The sequence below is a fragment of the Xiphias gladius genome, chromosome 1 (assembly GCF_016859285.1).
Source record: "Xiphias gladius isolate SHS-SW01 ecotype Sanya breed wild chromosome 1, ASM1685928v1, whole genome shotgun sequence".
NCBI lineage: Eukaryota > Metazoa > Chordata > Actinopteri > Istiophoriformes > Xiphiidae > Xiphias > Xiphias gladius.
The window spans coordinates 14,444,546-14,467,907 of record NC_053400.1 but is presented as its reverse complement, the minus strand read 5'-3'; the positions used below and the strand labels follow the sequence as shown (position 1 = coordinate 14,467,907).

Genomic DNA, 23,362 nt, shown 5'->3' with positions numbered 1-23,362 from the left:
CTTCCAATCGATAGCTTACCAGTCTATTGAAATTGAGCTAAGGTGACATTTAGAACACTGACTGTGCCCCCCCCACACACACACACACACACACACACACACACACACACACACACACACACACACACATCTACATCTGCTATAGTCTTGCTTAAAACAGTGGTGCACTACTTTGATGTATATTGTGCTAGAAAACAAATTATTCTTATTGGTTCCGGGGCAGATGGCTAGAAAGTAGATAGGTAGATGAAAATGCAAAAATGTGACTGCTTTAAGATTACAGAAGATAAGTTGGTATGGTATTGAATTCCTAAAACAGAAAGTAGTTGTGTGTGACAGTCTGTAAGACACCTTTATCTTAACTGCACCTTGCAGTAACTGTACTTGAGGCAGCACAAGCCTATCAGTAAGAGGGCAAGCTAGGGTTCCTGGGCTTCTAAGTGAAACCCAGTGGCAAAATGGAATACGGTCTGCTGGTTTTGACGTTTGATCATACTGGAATGACCTCAGTAAACCGGAGTGTGCCTGGATGATATCTGACTGTGGGACTGCAATGTTACTGTGAGTATTATACAGATTAACTCACCCTAGTAGATCTTTTGTCATCCATGATGGCACTGGACATTAGTTAACACGCAGGTAGTGTGTGTACACAAAGAACGATTAGACTGACTCTTTAACAACTACATGGAAACAGTTTGCAGATTACTTTAATTCCTATTTTATAATGTTCGAGAGGTTAATGAGAATATTTAAAATTTAACAATCAAAATCAAAGTACGTGTTCTTCCTAGTAGACTTATGTGTCTGTGTGTGATCAGTGAATAGTTAAAAGTGGGTGTGACATTGAATGGGCCTGATGCAAGAATCCTTTGTATGAGCAGATTTATTCTTAAGGGAACATATACTAATTTTCTTGTATTTATTGTTATTCTCTCTATTATTTATCAATACAAATTTTATTTTATATAAAGTCTGTGGAACACTTGTGTCTTTATACTGTGTACAATGACGAAATGATGAAAGTGTCATTTCTCCATTAATTAATTTTCTAAGACTCTGTCTCATTTCAGATGCTTCCGTTATTACACGTCCTTGTAGTACACTTTGTACACTATGTACTTATTTGCATAGTCGATTGAACATGGCCATTGTGCACTCGCCAGAAATGACAACTGCCACTGTTAGCTAGCTAGCTTACATTTGCGGTATTGTTCACAGTACCAAATCATTACAGACTGCTATATTAACCCAAAAAACATACTGTTGGCTTCTATCCTACAACAGTATAGTGGCACTTAGTGAAAAAAACAAAACAACAACTTTGTGTAGACATGTATAACTTAAATTTGTATGGTGTGGTGCTCACCGTTGCAACTGCTGCAACAGCTGCAGCTCCCTCTGCCGCCATTTTCACAAGTTTGAAAAAAAGGTTGGGGTCCCTCCCCTTGTGCTACGTGGCCAAGATGGCAAACATTGAGGATGAGAAGTGTCCAGCGTTTTACACTCAACTTTTTGACCGTTATGAGTACACCATCCGGGTAATCATAGTGCACTGCATGTTGTTATAACTGAAAGTATGAACGTATTTATGCACTCAAAATAGCAAGTGTAAGTACGGAAGTACGCAAAATGAGACAAGCTGTTACTCAACAGATACTGCCTTATTGGAGATTAAGTGTACTGTCTGTAATTATGGGGACCTACAACGCCCCGCATGTACTGGGCAGAAGGCACTATGGATAGGTCACAAGTCCATCACACAATAAAAATTGGACAACAATCACTTTTCTATCCACAAAACTTCCATATCAGGGAAAAACATCAAAGACTTTGACAGACTTCAAAGTACAGAGGAGTGTGTTTCTGTGTGTGTGTTAATGTTTGAAGGTGGGTATTGTGTCAGCTGTCCTCCCTAGTGATACCTTCCAATGTGCTGTCCTGTATTCTTTACATGTCATGTATTCATTTATTGTATCTGCTTGTTAATTCATTGAAATGTACTTAACACTATGACACATTCAGTTTGACAAAAGCCACTTGCGTTATCATGAATGTGCTCAAACACACACACACACACACACACACACACACACACACACACACACACACACACACACACACACACACACACACACACACACACACACAGACACAGACACACACACACACACACACACACACACAAGGTTAACAGTCCACCAGAAAGGTTAATTTTAGCTGCCGACATGGTAATGAAGCAGCTAAATCATGGGCCAGCTCCCAGGAGCAATTGTGCATGTGTGTGTGTGTGTTTTCTGTTTTTACAGCAACTGACATGTCTTAACAGGCTCTTAGAGTACAGTTACACCATGCACACAAGCACACCACTTATTGACATGGCGATCCCTTGCCATGCATATTTCTCTCCGCAAGAAGGGCCTCAGGCCAATTATGCGTAAATCAATAAAGTTCCTGTTCTGTTGAGTGGTGTTACAGTGAGAGTGTGTATGTGTGTATGTTTCTCTGTGTGTATGTCTTGTAGAACAAGCCTTTATGGATGTAGGATACATAAAACATCACCATCAGCCCCTGATTAGCCACTCACTTTACGCTGTGATCGATAACTTTGTGGGAAGACACACACAATGAAACAACTGCAAATGCATCAACACACATGGACAGAGAACTCTTTCCTTGTGTCCTTACATCTGTCTCAGTGGGCGCGCTAATGTTTAGTAATGTGCTATGGTGTAACTCCAGTGGTTTCACAGATGCTGTCTGCTCACTTACAGCAGATGGTAGTTGGCTCTAATGACCCAGTCTTATGTGCAGTAGATTTATCAGCGCATCAGTACCACGCTCAAGTAGATCTTACAAGGAATATACACAATGTGAGGATAATTTCCTCCACAACAGTTTCTTTCAGGACATATCACAATGTTTGTTCCATTCTGTGGAATACCATTGGAAGACTAACTTCTGTACAGATTTGTGGACAAATCATGCAAGAATTTTTCAGTCAACAGGTGCCGCAAGTAGGAACGATACAAGGACTTTTACTAACAAGGTCAAAACCTAGTATATTACTGGACTGCGTATGGTCCATGTACGAAATTGAAGATGTAGTTAAAAACTGCTGTAAGCAACTACTTTCAATGGAAAGTAGCTAAAGCCTGCTCGAAAAGTCACTAAATATCGCTAAAATACATCAGACACTAATTAGCATATTCATGAAGTCATTGGGTTGTATTTGCATTCTGCCTAATTTCAGCCAGTTTCAGCCCTTTATCGCTTTTCTTCTCTCCTACTGTCTGTGTTCACATATACAGTAACTTAATACAGTCAAATTCCCAATAAAGCTGTTCTCATTTACATGTTTTTTGTGTTAATGTTGTCAGACAACATAACAAGTATGAAATAGTGACTGAAATATTGCCCATTAAGACTACATGTTAACCAGCAGTGACTTCCAAGCCATTTCCAAGCTGCTGGTCTGCACCACTAAAATCCTGATTTTATAAACGCAACGCCGTATGACAAAATCACCATACACATGTGTTAAAGACAAAGGGTGTGCTGTGATTTCCACTATGTTTACCTGTAAAATGATCACTCAGAGACAAACTTAGAGGCTCATTCACATCTATGTTAGCTGCCACGAGGTCAGCTGAATGAGATGCATAGAGAGCTGTGCCTGTGGAGGGAAAGCCCAACCTCGCACTTGCAGGGCAATACTGGTGACTCTTCTATGGAAAGTTGCTAAGGTTTGTCCTAAAAGTTGCCAGATGTGTTGCTAGGTGCTTTCTGAAAAAAAGTCACTAAAGGGGCCTGAAAAGTTGGTAAACCTAGCGACAAAGGTGCAAAATTGGTAACACTGTATATCCCCCCTGATGAGGCAATAGAGACCGTTTGCGCCACATCATTTTGAAAGAGCAATGACCAGTGGGGAAACTCAAATACTTGGCCGGTTGACCAAAGGTGTAACTTCGTCAGTCAGTCAATGAGGCAGTCACGGACATTGCCGTTTGTAAGGCTGTCCTGGCTGTCGCTTTCCAGCCAAAAATGAGGGGCCAAATTTGTTGGGAGGAGGGACCTTGAGGGATTACATATAGACATACTTTTGGTTTTGAGTTCTCTCTACAGGGTTAAGAATGGGTATATTTTTCAGTATACAGTAACTGCTCACAAAAAATAAAAAGAAATGTAACAGCTTTTCAGAACTTTCTTCCATCTTATGATTACAGCTCATTTGTTCCCTGGTATTGATACACTGCAGCCTAGCTTTTTAGTAAGGGGAGAGGTAAAACTGTCTTAATACAATACTAAGGAGGTATGTATCTCCCAATACCTCTCTTAGATTATTCTCTAAAAATTATTTATTCAAGTATTTTCTGTGAACTCTCAAAATCATAGTTTTAAACCAAATGAAACAAAGTGATATGAGGTGTGGAGCTACAACAGAAGCTCAACACCCAGTGGAGTAGCACATGCTATGCAAATTTTTTTTGAGATTAAAAAAGAAAAATCTGCCAAACGGCATATGCCATTATCATTTCTTACAGTTGAAACAAGGGACATCTTTGGCGTTGGATGAAACAAAACGCTGGCAACAGATGTGGCTGTTAAAAATACATTCAAAAAGTCAACTGGGTACAATAAGCCATATTGTATTGTACTGTATTACAGTCAAGAGAAGTCTTTGGAATCACTTGAAATAAACATTGTGGCTGTGTCAACAGATGTAGCCATTAAAAGTACATTTAAAAAGTCCACCGCTTACAATATGAAGTATCATTCATCTCAATAAACATAAGGAAGTACTTTTTGAGAAATGTATGAAATGAAAATATTCGCTGTGTCAACAGATGTAGCTGTTTAGAGCATGTTCAAAAGCACAAATCCCTCAGCAAGTATTTATAGATGAAAGGTTTTTTTCACATCCAGTCAGCGCACCCATTGTGTATTCACCTAAAAGAATAAATGAAACAAAAACAAAACAGAAAAAACATAAAATGAGCTGCAAGAGCAGAGACCACGAGCGAACAGATGGAAAAGTGTGTTGGAGGGTCAAGTGTGTGTGTGTGTGTGTGTGTGTGTGTGTGTGTGTGTGCAATATATATACTGCAGAATGATTCATGTTTCTCTGCTGCCATGTGCTATCTTGTGTTTAAGTGAAAGTACCAGGTAGATAGTGAAGGATGGATTGAGTGAAAAAGTGAGAAAGCAACAAACTGTCAGAAAGAAACAGACAGATAAAGACAGTGAATAAAAAATCTGTGAGTGTGTGTGTGTGTCTATGTCGTCCTGAATTGATCAATTAGTGCTCATCTCATTCCCAGAGATTTGTGCTTGAGTTATTAAACAGAGCTAATTCTTCCTACTTCCATAATGGTTATAAATCTAACCCTAAAGAGAGAGGAGAGAGAAAGGAGAGAGAGAAAGAGAGAGAGAGCGAGAGAGAGAGAGAAATTGTATGTGTGTTTCTGTAACTGTGTGTCTGTGTTTGATTCATGGCCAGCAGGAAGTGTGAGCTACGCCACATTTTTCTCCTTGTAATTAACAATAAATTGTTTTTACTGCCGCTTGCCATGAATATCCCCTCTGGTTAACACGACCAGTGCTGTCGACACTCAAGTACCCATTGACTGACTATGTGCTTTTAGATGTGTGTGTATGTATACAGTACGTCAGAGGCTTGCTTTGCACACTTTAATAATTCAATACTACACGCAGTATGTAAGTGATCTGCTATTATCTTTTAATCAGACAATATATTGGCACTGTTAGCATTTCCCCATTTTCAAACTTATTTTATATAGCGCTCCTTACTGGTGTGATACAATGTGTTAATTTGTTTATGTTTGTCTGCATTCATGTGTGTTTGTGTGCTGATCTTTTTGTTTTACCTGCTGGCAGGGTCCGTCCTGTGCTTGGCAGACTGGTAATGCAACCTGTCTTTGTGCAGAGTGTAACAGTGAAGTTGTACAGGTGGTAAGGCATCAGTCCTTTCATTATATAAACAGGCTGTGACGATGGACGTACCCTATGCAAGACCTGAGAAGGGAGAGAAAGAATATCTGTCCTTACAATAAAGAGTTTCATTTAGGCAAAAAAAAGCAATGGAAGAAGAGAGGAGAGAACCAAACGAGAGCATTAAGAGGGGAGGTGAGAGCATTTTCTACAAAATAAAGGCATGGTAAAACATCAGTTCAACTCAAACTTTAAAATAAAATGTATATACAACGTTTTTACCTTGACTTCTAGCTATTGGCATAACTTTCATTCAACTAAAGGCTGTAGGTAAGCTTGAAAGTTATTTGGTTGCCTTACTTATTGCGTGAAAGCACATGTATGTGTGCATCTTACCTGACTAACCACTGGAGGAGCATAGGGATTGTTGGTCTGCTCAGTGAGCAAGTTGACACGATATTCTGTCACCTGTCCTCTGGCGACGACCCCTTGACCCTCTGAAGAGCTCCATGAAATCTTGAGACTGGTGGATGACAGTGCAGACACTTCTGGAGGAGCCATCAACTCTGGGACTGTAAAAGGTGGGCCCACACATATGCATTTGAATATATAAACATCACACACTTTAGCCATTAACCCATCATTAACAATCTTTTTTGCATATTTGTAAATGACAAATAAATAATTTAAAATATTACAAATCTGTTGTAGAAACCAAAAAGTAATGATGAAATAATTATTAACAAATCATTAAATATTGTAATAAATTGTAATGAATATTGTCATCATATATTTCTTAATATTTTGAGAATAGTGTACATAAAAAGGGAAAAGGAAGAAGGAGATGTAAAGTACCACCCACCATTTTCACTTACCTCCTACTAATTATTTTATCTATTATTCTACAAGCTATTAATTTACAAGTTGTTTACACAGTTCTTTGCAGCCAATAATTTAAAAGGTAAACTACTCATATATACAAATACGTAATGTACAGTCTTCAGTTTTTTATTTAGTAATGCTAATCGCCTGCAGGAATTAAATTAGCTAGCACAGAACACTAAAGCAGCACTAAACATGTGACTTTAACTGCTTCTTTTAGCACTGTTTATCACTGTTTATCAACTTTTATGGACAAGAGCCTAAATCATTTCCTCCAAGTAAACACCATACTCTGTAACTGACTAGTAACTTTTAAAAGCTAACGTTACAGCAGAACAACAAGGCTAGCAAATATGAGGGGTTTAAGGTAACAAGGCTAGGCTAGCCTTAATCCAGAGGTATGTTAACAAGTTATTTTACTCTGATTGCTAACATCAATCTCCTGCTGAACATGAAAAATAATAAAGATTCTAACTCTGATCAAAACTTCTTCATGAAAATGTGGTCAGTAATCTCTCACTGCTGAAAGACAATTTAATGAAAACCTCAGAACAGTTGGTTCTATGCTGAAGCTACAGTAAAACCAGTTAAAACCAGTTTAAACTGGTAAAGCCTGCACTGCATATTAATCATGTTTAAGTGTGACTGCTGCCATCTATTGGCAACAGGTGAGTGATTCAGAGCTAACTTGTTATTGTTTATAAATACTTAAAACAGGTGAAATTAAACAAAAAATACATAACTTGAAAAAATGGTTTATCATTAACTTTTTGCTTAAAGGGGACAAATTAGGGATCATTAATTGAAAAAAAATTTCTGTTTAAACAAAATCTGCAGGTTTAAGGTTCACCGTCATGTACACTCACATCAGGGAAAGACTGCATCTGGAAAATTTCAATAGAATTTAAGTTGATGCTCTCTGGGTTTGAACAGTGGATATTTGAAAGAAATCTGAAACTCATAAAAACTCATAGTGATCATTTAACAACCTCTTGTTGAAAGAAAATTTAACCCTTACTTATCACTGTATGTCATGAGTAAGTAAGATTGTATTCCCAAAGTTGTTTGATCTGAAATTTTGTAATTCACCACATTGGCACAAGGCACGTTGACATGCATGCATCCATGCCTTGTCTTCAACTTTAGTTACTAAATGCAATATTTCCTGGAGTGCCCTTGGTTGCATTAAGTATATAAGGTGTAGACAAAAAGTACATAGTAATCAGCACTGTAAAAACAGCAATAGCAACGGGGTAAACCAGTTATGTGGATTTAATGGATTTAAGTATTCCATAATTCCATGGTTGTGATAGCCACAATTACATGACAGATTAGAAAGAAGGATTCTTTTATTCTACTGTTGATGGCATCTAGCCGTGAAATACGCTGTGAAATTTGATTCATAGTAGACACAACCACAGTCGTATTCTTTCTCTCTAACACAGCACATGTACGCGTGCAACACTGACATACACTTCACATTTAAAATGGCATTATCATATGCTTGTTATCCAGACACATAGCTTAGACTGATGTTGGAGGCAATCGTTTAGCCCTAATGAGCCATATCATCTCTTTGAAATTCAAATGCCTTAATGAGTTTCCCCACCCCCACACACATTTTTTTATTTCCTCCCTCATCCCCTACTTCCTTTATCTACATTTCTTCTGACAAATGCCTTTTTTTTTTTTAAATCATTTATTTAATACAATCTATTTTCATTTCATCCATCAGCAAACTTCGCTGGTGGACAGATTTTGACCAAAACATCACTTGATTATTATAATTAGCCCTATTATTATAATTATTAGTTTTATTAGTAGTCTTATTACTATTATACATCTTTATGTGGAACCTGTCTTGTGCTACGTTCTCTTTCCTGCCCTCCTTGAAAAAACTATTCAGCCATGGTGGTTGCCAATTGGCAGAGTCTTACCTTTAAAAACATTTGAAGGAAAAGGTTTTGAAAACTGAGGAACCCCCTCTATGATGACTATGAAGTCATTTTGTTTGATGTCTAATCATTCAGTCATCAGTAAAACACTAATTAAAAAATAAACACAGCTGTACTACCTACACAGCTACTGTACCTACCTAAACTGAAGTTTGAATACAAACAGATACCCAGTTATATCTCAGTTCATGCCAATAATGACTAAGTTTAACTATGATTACAATGTATACAAACCTCCCTCCATGGTGCGTGCTGTGGTCCACCCTGATGTGATTCTTCCTGCCATGTTGATGCTTTCAACTCTCATCTGATAGGTGGAAAATGCTTGCAGACCATCTACAATCGTACTGCTCTCAGGGGGTGACAGTGTGCTCCTGTTGGTTAGCTGTGTTTCTGGGGAAATACTTGGATCCAGCCAACCAGAGCTGAAGAACACTTTCTTCTCAACTGCCATACTTGAAAGGTTTTGTGAATCCATTGGTCCACGTAGAAAGAGCTCATACCTTGTGATAACACCTGTACAGAAAGCAAAAAGAGTATCCAAGAGGTTAATACTAATGACTACAACAAAAGAAATCCTCACTAAACAGGTATTTCTGAAATTACAGTAAATAAAGGAAGCAACAATTGCAACTACAGTAATTGTTAGGGAAACACAGCAAAACAGTTTTCTTTTTTACCCTGCCTCAACTCACTTTATTGACGTAGTGTCCCAGTGCCAATTCAGCCTGTTATGATAAAAGATTCAAAGGATCTAGTGTGTATTAGAGACTGTAGCCCTGCTTAATACGCATCCCCATTGGCGATAGGATGCTAAAATCTGACATTTTTTCATATACAGTAATGTTGTTTCAAGGAAAATCTAACAACGCAAATAATGAGAAAGCCCTGGTCAGTGTTTGGCCCTGTAGTAGAAAAGAGGCTAATAATGACTAAGTCCTGGCTAGTCCTCTTTAGCTCTCTGGTGGAAACCAGGCTATTGTCCTAATCTCACATGTTCTGTTCCAGTTGTTTATAGGAAAATGACAGAGCTGGGTTAGAATGAGGACAGAGCAGCACCAAAATACAATAAGGGACTTACAGACCCACTCTGGAATAAATGAGTGTCCAAGTGTTGTTATAAATATAAATATAAATAAGATCTAATAATATAGAGAGGCTTAATGTGGAACCTTTGTTAAAAGGGACGTATTATGCTCATTTCCAGCTCTATATTTTTATTTTGGGACTCCACTAGAGTAGCTTTGCATGAAAATTTGAGTAAAAATCCAGAAAAGGGAGTACAGAAATGCTGAGAGCAGATCACATAACCAAAAATAGAGTAGTGCTGTGGAGAGACTCTACATCCCAATTCAGAATTGAGGAGGTCAAGGCAATAGTGCCAATGGGGAACACAGTGTGCTTATACATCTCTCCATTTAGCCAGGAAAAGCAAAAACTTGTTTTGGCAGATGCACTGTTGCGTCTGCATTTAAAATTCATCTCCACGTGCCAATCTCTTCTTCAGTTTCTTTTTTATTTTCATATAAGCAATGACCACAAACCTCAAAAGAAGCACAAAGGCAAAGTGGCTACTTTACTCTCATACATCTGCACCTCTCGTTCAACCTTAAGTTTTGAACCTTAAGTTTCAGCAATTAACTTGAATGAACCATATTTCTAGTTGAGAGTACCTAAGCTGAATTCAAGAAAAAGAAAAAGAGTCGTGGAAAATAGAAAATACCCAAACCAGAAAGGGGGGAGGGGTGAGATTAAAGTTCAGTCTATTCTAGAAAAATATCAAAATGGTGAGGGGGAAAGGATACTTTAAATATCAAATTGATGACAGAGAAAATGAAAGAAGGCAACATAGAGAAACCCATGTAACAGGGCTTAGTAAAACACTGGAAGGGGAACAGATTAACAGACAGAGAGAAAAAAACAAGAGACATAAACAGAGAGAGAAACCCAGGTTACAGGGCTTTGTATGACACTGAGCCTTAGAGCCGTTATAAAGCTCTTTGGATTTACCGAAGGCAGTTCCAATTCAGTGTGTATTTGTGTGTGTGTGTGTGTGTGTGTGTGTGTGTGTGTGTGTGTGTGTGTGTGCATGTGTATGCGTGTGTGTGTGTAGAGGTTAGTTGATTCTCATATGTCTTGAGTGACATAAGCCCTAAAAGCCATGCTACTAGGCTAGTGTTTTATGTTAGCTAAAATATCTGTTCTGTGTGTGTGTGTGTGTGGGTGATTATTCTACCCTATCATTTATTCTGACATTGACATTAATAATTTCTATATTTGTTATGTCATTTAGTTGTAATATATTTGGAATAAACACACAAAAACGTGTGTATTCTTAATCGCACAAACGTGTTTCTGTTTGTGTTGCAATGGTCCTACCATTTGGTTGCCTGGGGGGCTCCCAGGAAGCATGGAGTGTATGAGGTCCTGTAGCAGTGACTCTGGGTGGAGGTTGATTTTTTGGGGGCGCAGAGGCTGTCAGAAAAGACAATGGTGGGGTAGAAGTGCAACCCCCAGATGAGCATGCCTGTAGACAAGATTAGGACTTTGTCATTTTCATTTAGTAGGTTATACATGCTAAAAATGTGTCCTGGTCGAAAAACTGTTGTTGAAGAATATTTGCAATATTCTTTTTAAGATACGGTTGCTTCATATATCTGGCTTTTTAAAGAGATGTACAAAGCTGGCTGTTTCCCCAACCTACCTCCAGTATTACAATATATTGGGTGAAGGGCTTTAGACCACTTGCCACAGCTTCTGTAGATAAGCCTGTGTAGTAAATGGTGGGCTCTCCACTAGATGACTCAGTAGAGGATAAAATAAACCTGTGGGAGACAAAAAGTTGTGGTAATCAGTTCCTCTTTTCTTCAATTTTCCATCTCTCCCTATCACTCCACTAGGCCACATGGTTTTGTTATGTGGTTCTGTTAAAAACTGGTGCTGGGATGTCACGGGGGCCAAGGGAGTAAAAAGAAGAGAAAAAGTTATGAAAAGTTCAGAAAAGCTACATTTTTCCACTCTTACCTGCTATGTCCATGATTCCTTCAACTGGTTGCTCTCTACATCTATTTTACTGTCAGTTATCTCACTCTACCTTGCTGGAAGGGATTCAAAATTCAGAATGTTTTCTAACAATTTGTGTCTCCAAGAACGGCTTCAGTAGGTCACTCATTGTCACTGGTGCTCACTACCACTTTTAGCACATGCCCTCAAGCTGTTTTGCTATGCTATAAACTGAAAGATTTACATTGACCATTACATTGTTTTTGGCATTCAGCTTCAGCTAGAACAACTTACAGTACTGCAGATGGAGCAACTGCAAATTGTCTCTAAATTTTATGACCCAGAAGTTGGAGTTGGTGTAATTGAATCTGTGGTCAAACTCTGCAACACTGCTGACACTCTATTTTCCTTGGTGCTCTGCTTCTTAACCCGCAATCACATCGCCTCCCTCTCTTCCTCCATACCTTTCCACTGGGCCTGTATCATTTCGTGGTGTGCTCCAGTTAAAGCTAGCTGTGGTTGGACCTGGTCGTCCCACAAGGTTTAAATGGAGCTGGTCGACTTCAGGTGGTGCACTTAAGGTTTGGTATGAGGCCCACGCACTTATTGTCACACCGGCCACATTAGCTGTTATGAGCCAGTAAGAGTAGTTGGTGTAGGGAGACAAACCGATGTCTTCAAATGATTCAGGACCTTAGGAGACAATCAAGGGAAAGCAACATTTGTTTCATGTGTATTTGATATAGTAAGAAGGAGATTAAAGTTGTGGAAAAGCTGTGTGGGTACTTACTGAAAGGATAGTGACTTTGGATGCTATGCACCGACTGTCCATCTCTGATTAGTGTGTAGTTGAGTCTGTTTGAATTTGGGGAGTCAGGCGGATGCCAGGAGAGATGAATGGAAGAATAACTGAGAGCAAAACCTATTGGTGCAGGCTGTTGAGAGGGTGCTGCACAATAAGACAAAAGGTAAAATAGAAAGAGATAAACAGAGAGAGAGAAAAACTTATGACTAAACCGATTAAATTATCTAATCTTACTGATTATGTGTAAATGTCTCATTAGTGTCAGCAATAAGCAAGACCCCCAAAGTAGTACTGCATAGAATTCATTTAAAATCAGTACATTCAGAAGCTGAATCTCTACTGATGCTTCTGTCGGTGTATGTGGGTGTGATTTTATGTGTTTGTGCGTGTGTGTATTAACATGTAAACCAGACCTTTACTGCAGCCAAAGTGGTTCTCAGGGTCAAAATGACTCGCTCCAGGTTGACATAAATCACACTTGTCTCCAGTTACCAGCAGCTTACACACACACACCCCTGTGTCTGGATGACATGAACCATTGACACTGCCCACTGGGTCACATGCACAAGGCTGGCATCTGGTCAAGCAAAGAAAAAAAAGTCCACAAATTTCATTCATGGCTACACTTCACTGGTTGAAAATAATGCCAATACACTTAAAGTCATTACCAGAACCATGTTTTTTACACATACTGTATAGTACTGCCAACTTACAAATAAAAAACATTATAAAATACAGACATTACATTGCACATTATTTGAATAGCTTACAATTACTTAAAAAGGAACTATGTTTTTCCTGTATGATTTGTACTGTTTTATAAACCAATCATTACACTGTTAATTGTCAGTCACATACTGTATTCTTATGTGATTGGATAATTGCACAGCTGTAAAATAGTGCTTTAACTGAGAGTCATGTAATAAATGCTATTGCTTGGGTGTGGATGGTAGGCCAAAAATAAATGAAGAAAATGCACTTTGAGATGTATCTGTGTTAGTGTAAAAATGCTCAAAGATAACTTCTGACTGGATATGTAAGTGTGTCTGAGAGGTGTTGGGTCTTCACCTTAACACTGTGAGGGAGACCCTCACTACCATCCATCCCACCCACCATCATCTAGCTGTGAAACTAACTTCACAGGAGCTGCTTTCCCCCTCAGAGTTGTCAAAGTGTGTTGTGTGTGTGTGTGTGTGTGTAGCGGTGTATGTGCCTGGGTCACCAGTGTGGTGTTACCCTCACTGGGGCTGGGCAGTGGGTGATCATCCGGCCAGCTACCTCACACCTTTACACACACACACACACACACACACACACACACACACACACACACACACACACACACACACACACACACACACACACACACACACACAGTCAGACACATAAATGGTCACATGTGCAACACAATCTGCTTGTTGGAAGATGTTCGGCTCAAACTCATATACACACCACACTGGCAGAGAGAGTGACACTGTATGAACCCAATTACTGTCTCACACACAGACACGCACACGTAAACACACACACACACACACACACACTCACACACTCTCCATGTGTGTTTTTCCTTCTACCACATACTGTACTCACATGCTCTGTCTGTCTCTCTCACACACCGCTACACCTTCTTTATTACTGTGTGAAAAGCCACAGCCTCATAACGAGCCGCAAATTTGTCCTGTCAACTGGTGCTCACACACACACACACACACACACACACACACACACACACACACACACACTTGCCATAGTGACTCGACCTTCACTCCATTTCCAAGGAGAAAGAAAACACCAACATCACACCCATTCTCTTTTTTCATCAGCCTCAAAGTACAGTATGTGTGTGAAAGAGAGAGAAAGAGAGAGACTTTGCCAGTATTTACTGAGAAATAACATGCTAATGATGACCTCATGAACAATACCAGACAAGTATCTAGCAGTGACATGCAGTAAGATTCCGTAGTATAAATTATTTTCAAAGATGTTTAGGTCCCAGTAACACATATTGTATGTTACTGTAGGTTTTACAGTACTAGAATATTACATATGTAATCCCTTATAATAAAATTATGATTGTAAGTGAATGTGTGCATGTGCCAACATTTAATCCCTCCAGACAGAATTACCACCATATTTCCCTGTGATGAAAGAAACAGTGGTCACAATTTCTATGACCCGGTTCTCCATGGGGACACACATAGACACAGGAATACATCTTCAGCCATCTACTCACACATTAGTTTGTGTGTGTGTGTGTGTGTGTGTGTGTGTGTGTGTGTGTGTGTGTAAATTCATTAGAGTAAAGCCTATTGATTGAAAGAGGAGGATAAATTACTTGATGATATTTAGGAATCCTCTCTATGGAGTAACTCTGGACACAAGAAAAGCATTCAGCAGTAATAGTCTAAGACTTAATTTGTCAGTTTTTTCCTGCACAAAGAAAGAACAACAGGAACCAGTGAAGAAAGGAAGACAGACAGAGAGAGGCATAAACTTGTCACACTGGTACGAAGTGTAAGTCTAGCATGGGTTTCATTAATGCCTGCTTTCCTGTCCCTCTCTTTCACTCTTTTTTTCTGTCTTTATCACTGATACTATCTAACCATGTAAGAATGTCCTTTTTAACCCTTTTCTCTCATATTTTAATTATTCCACTCTCTTCTTCCCAGTGCTTGCCTTCCTTACTGTCTATATAAAGTAGTCTTAAAGTAGTCTTTATCACTCTGCTGCTTTTTCTCCTTCCATCCTTCCATTCCTCTCTACCATGAAGAGATCTCAGCCAAAGCCGGATCTCATGCTTATTGTTTTAACACTGGAGAACACAGCAATCAGGCAAGGTCAGCTACCACACACACACACACACATAGACAAACACACATTGGACCACTAGTCACACAGTTTGTGAACCATCTATCTGCTATGACACCCTGTTGAGATAAACATATGTGTGTTTCTGTGTGTGTGTACCGGGATTGCACAGGGTGTAAAGTGTACAGTTGAATTTGTGTATGCGTGATCTAAGTTTTATTTGTGTCTGTGTGTGTGAGAAAGCCTACAGGTATAGACATGAGTAAAGGTCAAAGCAGCTCTTAACTCATGTATGTCATATGTCTGTCTACCTATCTGTTAACTGTCTTTACAGAGACTGCACCTGCTGGCGTGTGTGCTGCATGATTGTGTGCCTGTGTGTGTGTGTGTGTGTGTGTGTGTGTGTGTGTGTGTGTGTGTGTGTGTGTGTGTATTTTTTTACTGGTGGTGCAATTAATGGATAAGAGCTTTACAGGGTTTAAAACCCACAGATGTGGTGTTCATTTGTGTGTGTATGAGACTGACTTTATATGGTTACCTGCCCAGGCCAGGATTGAATCCGAAGAAAATCTCATGACACTGGTCACAGCGTCGCCCTCCCACTGAGGGATGGGCGCACACACACTGTCCGGACTGGCTCTCACAACCACGCTGCGATGCTCCCATGGGATGGCAGTCACACTCTGCACACATACTCTGATCTGGAGATAGGTAGAAGCCTGGACAGACATCAACATAAAATAAAGCAAAATTATGAAACTGATTGCTTGTCAGTCACTTTATTAGTCTTTTAATGCGGCTACAAGTGTATTTTTGTTTTTTAGTTTATTCCTTCTTTGCTTCTTTCTTGTCCTCCTTCCCTACTTTGCCATTGCCTTTATTTTCTACACCTTTAAAATGTCAAATCCACGTGATGATTTCTCAAAATATATTGTTTAATGTCCAAGTTGTGGTCTGCAAAATTTGTACATTTAATGCCACAAATTTCATGTGGCTGTATCTAAAATCCCTGAAAGTACTGCATTTGCATTATAAAAACTTTGAAAAAAAGCCATCATACATGGTGCACAGGACAATCACTGAGTGCAGAACTGACAAAAGGTATATGCCAACACACACACACACACACACACACACACACACACACACACACACACAGGAAGAAACACTAAACGTTGGGGGTACCAGTCATTATTCTTCACCATTTTCCCCACAATCTCTACCGATTTTTGGCAGTCTGACCTTTTCGCCATAATCAATACGCTTTATTTATTCACTTGTTACATTTTTTGTTCCATCCATGTACCATCCATCCATCCATCCATCCATCCAAACTCACCAGGTCGGCAGCTACTGCAGTCCTGTCCATAGCGAGTGGGGACACAAACACACTGCCCTGTAATGCTGTCGCAGACAGTCCCCACCACTGTTCCTCTGGGATCACAGATACATGGTACACAGCCCTGGGACAACCCCTCTGACAGGACACAAAACAACCAGAATATACTTAGAATTTTCTTCCAAACTGTCACTGTTTACACAACATAAAATCTTTACACACAACAACAAAAAAATACCTGTATAAAGGTCTCATCTGTATAAATTATGGTATTTGTGAAAGTTTCTGAGCAACTTAAGCTTTGGAGACAATGTTGGACTCAAATAAAAGCGTGTAACTAATCTTGGACATAACTTTAGGCTTTTGCTCTGTGCTTGCTTACTCTGGAGGTCTAAACTCCTGTTGTAATAGTTGTGGGCACAGTTGGTGCACTGTGCTCCTTCCACCCCCTCTCGGCATGGGCATTGTCCGGTCCACATATCGCACGCACCCTCTGGCACAGTGCCACTGATGTCACATGCACATGGCAGACAGCCTAGGGAGTTTCGATGCTCCAGGGTGTGGTAACCAGGACGACAAGAGTCACAGTGGCGGCCTTTCACATGTTTCTGTGAAAGGAATAAGGAGGAATGACAGGAGGTACAAAATAGGAAGTTATAATGGGTTAAAGATGGATGCAAAGAATGCAAAGATGAAAGATGACTGCGTGGGTTGGATAAATAACGCATGAAGTGTCATGCTAAAATGAACTCCAGCTATCAAAGTGATTCCGATCACTGCCATCACAACAGAGTTTGACAAAAATTGTGCGGGGCCAGCATGGTGTTGGACTGTGTTTTCATCACAGTGGTAATTCTTTTTGTCCTGTTATGGCTCTGCCAGTGGTTCAGTCTATCTGTCCTATTTTCTTTCTGATCAGAGGCCACCGCAGAGTTAGTCATGGATTCACCAACTCAGGCTGCCGTGATGTTCATACATAGTGGAGGCTAATGTATATCATACAAAGAAGCTAGGTGAGAGGAAAAAAAAATTAAAAATATTATATTCATGTACTAAATTTTTTTTAAATATTTTGTGACCATATGCTGAAAAAATGTTGAACACCTCTTCATCAACTGCTTTACTTGTGTCTTGCTCCATCTTTTTTTCTACTTTTTTCTGTTCACAGACCAAAACCAAACTACTTAACTACAGAGCTTCTGCTTCTTGTTTTTGTTTTTTTTAAATTCAAGTTGCATATAGTTCATTGTTGTTTGTAAATGTACACAAGTAATAATTTTATGGATCATAATCCTCTATCATATATTTTGTCAGAATGTAACTGTTATTCACTGACAAGTGGCCGAAAGTGCCATTGCAAGCTGGTAGGGAGAGGTTATCTTTGCTTTGTTCAGCATGGGAAGGCATTCTGATTGTTGAGCAAGATTTTTATGACAAAGTCAGCAATGTCAACTTTTAACACAACATGTATGAGAAGTACTTGAAGTGCTAATAAAAATGGAAATATGGACAATTCTGCGACAGTAAGCAAACTAACATATGATATTAGTTTATTATGCTGATGAAGATGCTGATTGAAAGCTCCACAACAGCTAGTAAATAGACAACACGGTAAGACTGTTTTGTCAACCACTGTTTCAAGGTCTGAATGAATTTTGAACCACAATGGTATAACTGTCATAAACTTCAAAAAAATATATACTCGTTAACTTGCCTTACACCAGCACTGTCCCGTGTGAGGATCACAGTCTGTCCCAGGTACTGTCCCCTTTTGTGAGCAGTTGCAGGGAGTACAAGATCCCTCCAGTTTCAAACCATATGAACCACTGCCACATGAGTCGCAGCGCTTCCCCCCCACCCAGGGCTTACACTCACACTGCCCCCCCAAAGGCTCACAGTACTGGCTGAGGGAGCCCATGGGGTCGCAGTCACATGGGACACAGCCTTCTGGGTGGGACAGGTTCCAATAACCAAACTCACAGCGGTCACAAGAAAGACCTGGGATGAGAGCGAGAGAGAGAGAAAAAAAGAATTTAGACAAATTTTGAGAAGAAGGCAGAGTGGGTCCCCCTAAGAGAAACAGAAAAGGAAAGAGAAAAAAAGGTGAATTGATGCTTACTTGTTCACCAACTAGCATTTAGCTGCTCTCTGTTTGGAGGCGTGTGTGTGTGTGTGTCTGTGTGAGTGTGTGTGTGTGTGTGTGTGTGTGTGTGTGTGTGTGTGTGTGTGTGTGTGTGTGTGTGTGTGTGTGTGTGTGTGTGTGAGAGAGAGAGAGAGAAATGGTGGGTGAGTGTATAAAACTGCCATCATTAGGGCCAGGCTCTCTACATATGATGGATCACTCACCTAAGGCCAAACACTTAATTTCACTGAGCGAGAAAATAAATAAATTAAGCAACTACAAGAAAAGAATGGAGGGAAAGAAAAAGAGGAGATGGAAGGATGGAAAGATGGATAGAGGAACATAAAAATATTACTAAATTACAATCTGGTGTAAAATCAAGAAAAGGTGAGTTCCATCTCAAAGCTTGGCTTTAAAATACGTAAAGAAGAATTTTTTTTTTCTGTTTCTTGCCGAATTATCTTTTTAGAGTTATTCATTATTAACTGGTTTCACAAGATTTTGTCTCGTGCAACATAAATTTTAAGAAAATTCTGAATACAAAATGCAGGTTAAGACCTTCCACTCTTTAAACATTTAACATCTTTTAATATTTTCATGCCAAAAGTTAGCATGTGAAAATCACCATTGAACAGTTTCAGTCAGATTGTAGCTCTTTATTCATTTTTGCATTCATTTATTTATCTTGAATTTAGGTTTAAGTCTGTGCTTAGCAGTTCATTCTGACATTGGCAAATGATTTCTTCAATCATTTTTGTTCTGGTTATAATGGCTGGATTGCAACAAACACCAGCTCCATACTGTAGGTGGTTTTACAGCTGCAGCTGCTGTGCTAGGCTATACAGCTAGTTAAACTATGACATGCAGTGTGTGCGAGCAGGGTTTATTTGAATATGCCATACGTATTCCATGACAGGCAATCTGTCCCTAAATGGATGCCTGGGGGCAACGCAGTCACCACAGTCGTTTATGAGCGAGCGAGTGTTCGTATGTGGGTGGGTGTGAATGTGTGTGTGCACACATACATCTATTAGAGCATACCTGTACATCTGTGTTAGTACTATGACCACGTGTGTGTGTGTCTGTGTGAGTGTGTCCCCTACTCAGTGTGCGGCAGACACTTTGCATTTCCCCTGGTCTGCCCACTTTAATGATTTTATAGATATGAATATATTTCTCTACATAGATCATCTTTCATAATAGTGTAGGGAAGATATTTCTGTGTCTGTACATGCATGTGTGTCAAAGTGTGTGTGTGCACGACTGAGTGTGTTGGTGGTTAATTTGCAGGCTGACACACTGATGCTTACAACTCTAACAATGCTATGATATATTGTACTCTGAATTTTTCCCGTTAAAGTTATGCAAATTATAAAGAATCCCACTCCCATTTTAAAAGCTGTTGTATTTTCTTTTTATATTTTAGACACTGAGCTGAACAAGTTGACATTTGCAAATCCTAATTTTGCAGCTGGTCTTGTGACATTCAAATACAAGGTCCAACAAACGTGTTAAAAGAAACAAGAGAAGATCAGAGAAAGGAGAAGAAAAAAGGGAAAAGTAAGAAGACAACTAAAAAGTAAGGGAAGTGAGAACATTAGAGAATACAATGTGTTAGAAGATATTAGATCAGAACAGAAAGAAAGTAATTTTGTGTTGGGGTGCGCACGTGTATGTGTGCGTGTGTGCATACGTGTGTGTGTTTTCGGGACATGGCCCAGCCCTTTTATCAGTAGCCAGCTGGTTAACAGGCTCATGCATCACCATTTCAAACACTATTATGTACACACTGCACTCTGGCACCTTGTTATGAGTGTGCTTGTGTGTCTGCATGTGTGTATCTGTGTCTCTGTGCACACATTTCAATTCCGTCCTTCTGAAGCATGCCTGCCATTGCTCTACTCAAAGTATCAGCTTGGCAGTAATAAATTGCCATAATCAAATCTAATTTCTGAAAAATACCTGTGGGAGCAACCAAACAAACAGGGACAGAAAAAAAGGAAAGTGGGTCTTGTAAGAAGGAGTGTGAAAAATACAAGGGGCTGCAGCAGTTTGTTTTAATCAACTTGGCATTGAATTAGAGAATTAAATACCAGCTTAGTCCTTGATGGCATGCGCACGCGCGCACACACACACAAACACAGAGACATGTTTATGTACACCATACACAAGGAAACTCGTATATACAATACATACAGTTAGGCAGAGACAAATGTGCACGCGGCCACATCCAGACATTCTTCCTTATACATATACGTTAACATACAGAGACAATCTTACACACATTTACAAGTTCACATACACATGCCTGCAGTCACACGCACAACCATGGGCCCTTGATAGAAAGGCTTAGCAATAACCGTGATGCGTTGAGTTGAGGAGCGTTGACCGGTTTTGCATTTCATACGAGCCTGCTCTTCAAAGACACACAGGGGAGAGAGTGAAACCATTTATCACAAAGAGAAGCACAACGGCTGGAAGCACCGCCAGCAGAAAAGCCTGTTTATTTTGGCTGGCAAAAGACTTTGGGGTATGTGTTTATGCCTGTGTGTATGCACATGCCTGTTATGCTGTGTGCAACCAGTATATCCACTTTTGCTTGTGTGTGCTACCCATGAGCAGCTGAGCCTATGTATTAATTAAGATGCCATTAATGGACATTTAACAAGTTATGCACATGTTATGAAAGTGCTTTGGTACATTTTGTAAAGGAAACTATTTTAGGGACCATATATTTTGTAGTTGGGAGTACCGCTGTGTTAAAAAACCAAGGTCTGAAGAGATTGCTGATATTGCCTTTAAATTACTTTTATCTTTCCTTATCTTAATTGAACCCTCACCCACAATGAGATCTCCTGGCTTGTATGGCTGAGATCTAAGGGGCAAGAGGCAGCAGTGTCAATCATGTGACTCCTCCAATACAGATGATTGTCTCTGAGAAATGCAGTGCAAACCACTACAGCATTGTCATCAAAATAAAACAAAAAAAACCAAGAATGTCAGAAATTACAATTTTAAAAAAACAGTTTTTTTCCAATGTGCATCAGCAGTCTGTTTACCTGTAACATGGGGTTTACACTGGCACTGTCCTGTGTCCTGGCTGCAGCTGGGAACTGCTGCTTGCGGGAGTCTGATGATGCCAATGTCACTACAGTTACAGCGAATGCAGCCATTTGGATTTGAGGCTTTAAGACCATACCAACCAGGCAAACAGTCTGTGCAGCGACGGCCTGTTACTGCTACTTTACACTGACACTGACCTCCTACCTGGGGGCAAGAAACACAGAAGGAGAGAGGTAGTTGCAAGGAAGAGAAGAAAAAACTGGTTGGTAAAAAGAAATGAGGGCAGTAGGGAAAATAAAAGAAACTGAATGAAACTGCGATTAGGTGTTGAGTCTGATTTGTTAGTTTTCAAATTCATGTTAACCCTTACGACCCACCATTCCTTTCAACTTAATTAAAATATATTTAATCACTAAATTTGGAGTTACAAGGGTTTGACTGTTCATCAACAATTCACTGTTTGTGTTGGTGTTTACCTGGCCACACTCCATGCTGCCGTTGACTGTCCCAGCAGTATGACAGTTACAGGGCCGACACACATCAGCTGAAGTGGGATCAGATTGCTCAAGCCTGAAAAACCCTCTTATACACAGCTCACAGTTCTTTCCTGATGGTGAGAGAGACATAAACAGGAAGAGACAGAGAGCATGAAAGACAAGGGAAAAGATGGAGAACACAAAGACATCAAAAGAGATGTTCAAAAGTCCAGGTTTCAACCTTATTTGTCTCAGCGGGAAAGTGGTTTTGCAGCATCATGAAAACAAATGACTAAGGCACATCACGCCAACACGCAAATGGTTTTAAACAGTGTATAATCATCCTAAAAATTACCACTGCAATCACTTCTAATCGATAACATTTTAGACAAAAAACCATAACCCTCTCACTCCCTTTATATGGCTGAGAGGGTCTAAAATATTAAGGATTAAGGAGTCCATGAACTGTATGGTCTCTGTATTTCTTGGAACTACATAATGCTGACTTGTGTAAAACTGCATTAGTCTGTATCTGTTTTTATATAATTATACTCACACTCAGTCCTACAGTTGTAATCATGTTTCTCTGAATGGCTGTCTAAAAATACTGAAATTGCACAAACTTCAGCTTAATGATATCTTGTTGCTCAAAATCTCAAAATAAAAGAGCAGCTGAAGCTTATGGCAGCTCTGTTATTGGATGATTAAGAAACCTAAAACCCATTTTTAAATTTATATTTAATTAGTTGTTATAAAATATGAAAGGATAATTATAGGATAAACTATTTAACTAACACCGTACCTGTGGTGTTGTGCATGCAGCTGTCACAGACGCCTCCTCCTCCTTGATAGTGCTCATCTGGTTGGTCATCGGCTTGGACATCATAATGACAGGAGAGGGCGTGGCTGTGACAGTGGCAAGGCCGGCAGTTCATAGGCTGGAGCTGATCACCT

At 39.6% G+C, this 23,362-nt stretch overlaps 1 protein-coding gene across 1 annotated transcript in view; it reads right to left on the bottom strand.

Moving 5' to 3' along the window:
• ush2a (Usher syndrome 2A (autosomal recessive, mild)) overlaps positions 1 to 23,362 on the bottom strand; it is a 223,593-nt gene that overhangs the window by 144,823 nt on the left and 55,408 nt on the right. Inside the window, exons 13-27 of the mRNA XM_040127015.1 lie at positions 23,211 to 23,362; positions 22,409 to 22,539; positions 21,929 to 22,136; positions 18,462 to 18,745; positions 17,130 to 17,355; positions 16,748 to 16,885; positions 15,947 to 16,127; positions 13,011 to 13,174; positions 12,583 to 12,741; positions 12,257 to 12,485; positions 11,494 to 11,614; positions 11,169 to 11,316; positions 9,024 to 9,305; positions 6,349 to 6,524; positions 5,889 to 6,036 (exon numbers count right to left, since the gene is read on the bottom strand). The exon at positions 23,211 to 23,362 is cut by the window's right edge and continues 44 nt beyond it. Of these exons, the coding sequence (XP_039982949.1) occupies positions 5,889 to 6,036; positions 6,349 to 6,524; positions 9,024 to 9,305; positions 11,169 to 11,316; positions 11,494 to 11,614; positions 12,257 to 12,485; positions 12,583 to 12,741; positions 13,011 to 13,174; positions 15,947 to 16,127; positions 16,748 to 16,885; positions 17,130 to 17,355; positions 18,462 to 18,745; positions 21,929 to 22,136; positions 22,409 to 22,539; positions 23,211 to 23,362 (2,747 nt within the window). The remainder of the gene's footprint in view (positions 1 to 5,888; positions 6,037 to 6,348; positions 6,525 to 9,023; positions 9,306 to 11,168; positions 11,317 to 11,493; positions 11,615 to 12,256; positions 12,486 to 12,582; positions 12,742 to 13,010; positions 13,175 to 15,946; positions 16,128 to 16,747; positions 16,886 to 17,129; positions 17,356 to 18,461; positions 18,746 to 21,928; positions 22,137 to 22,408; positions 22,540 to 23,210) is intronic.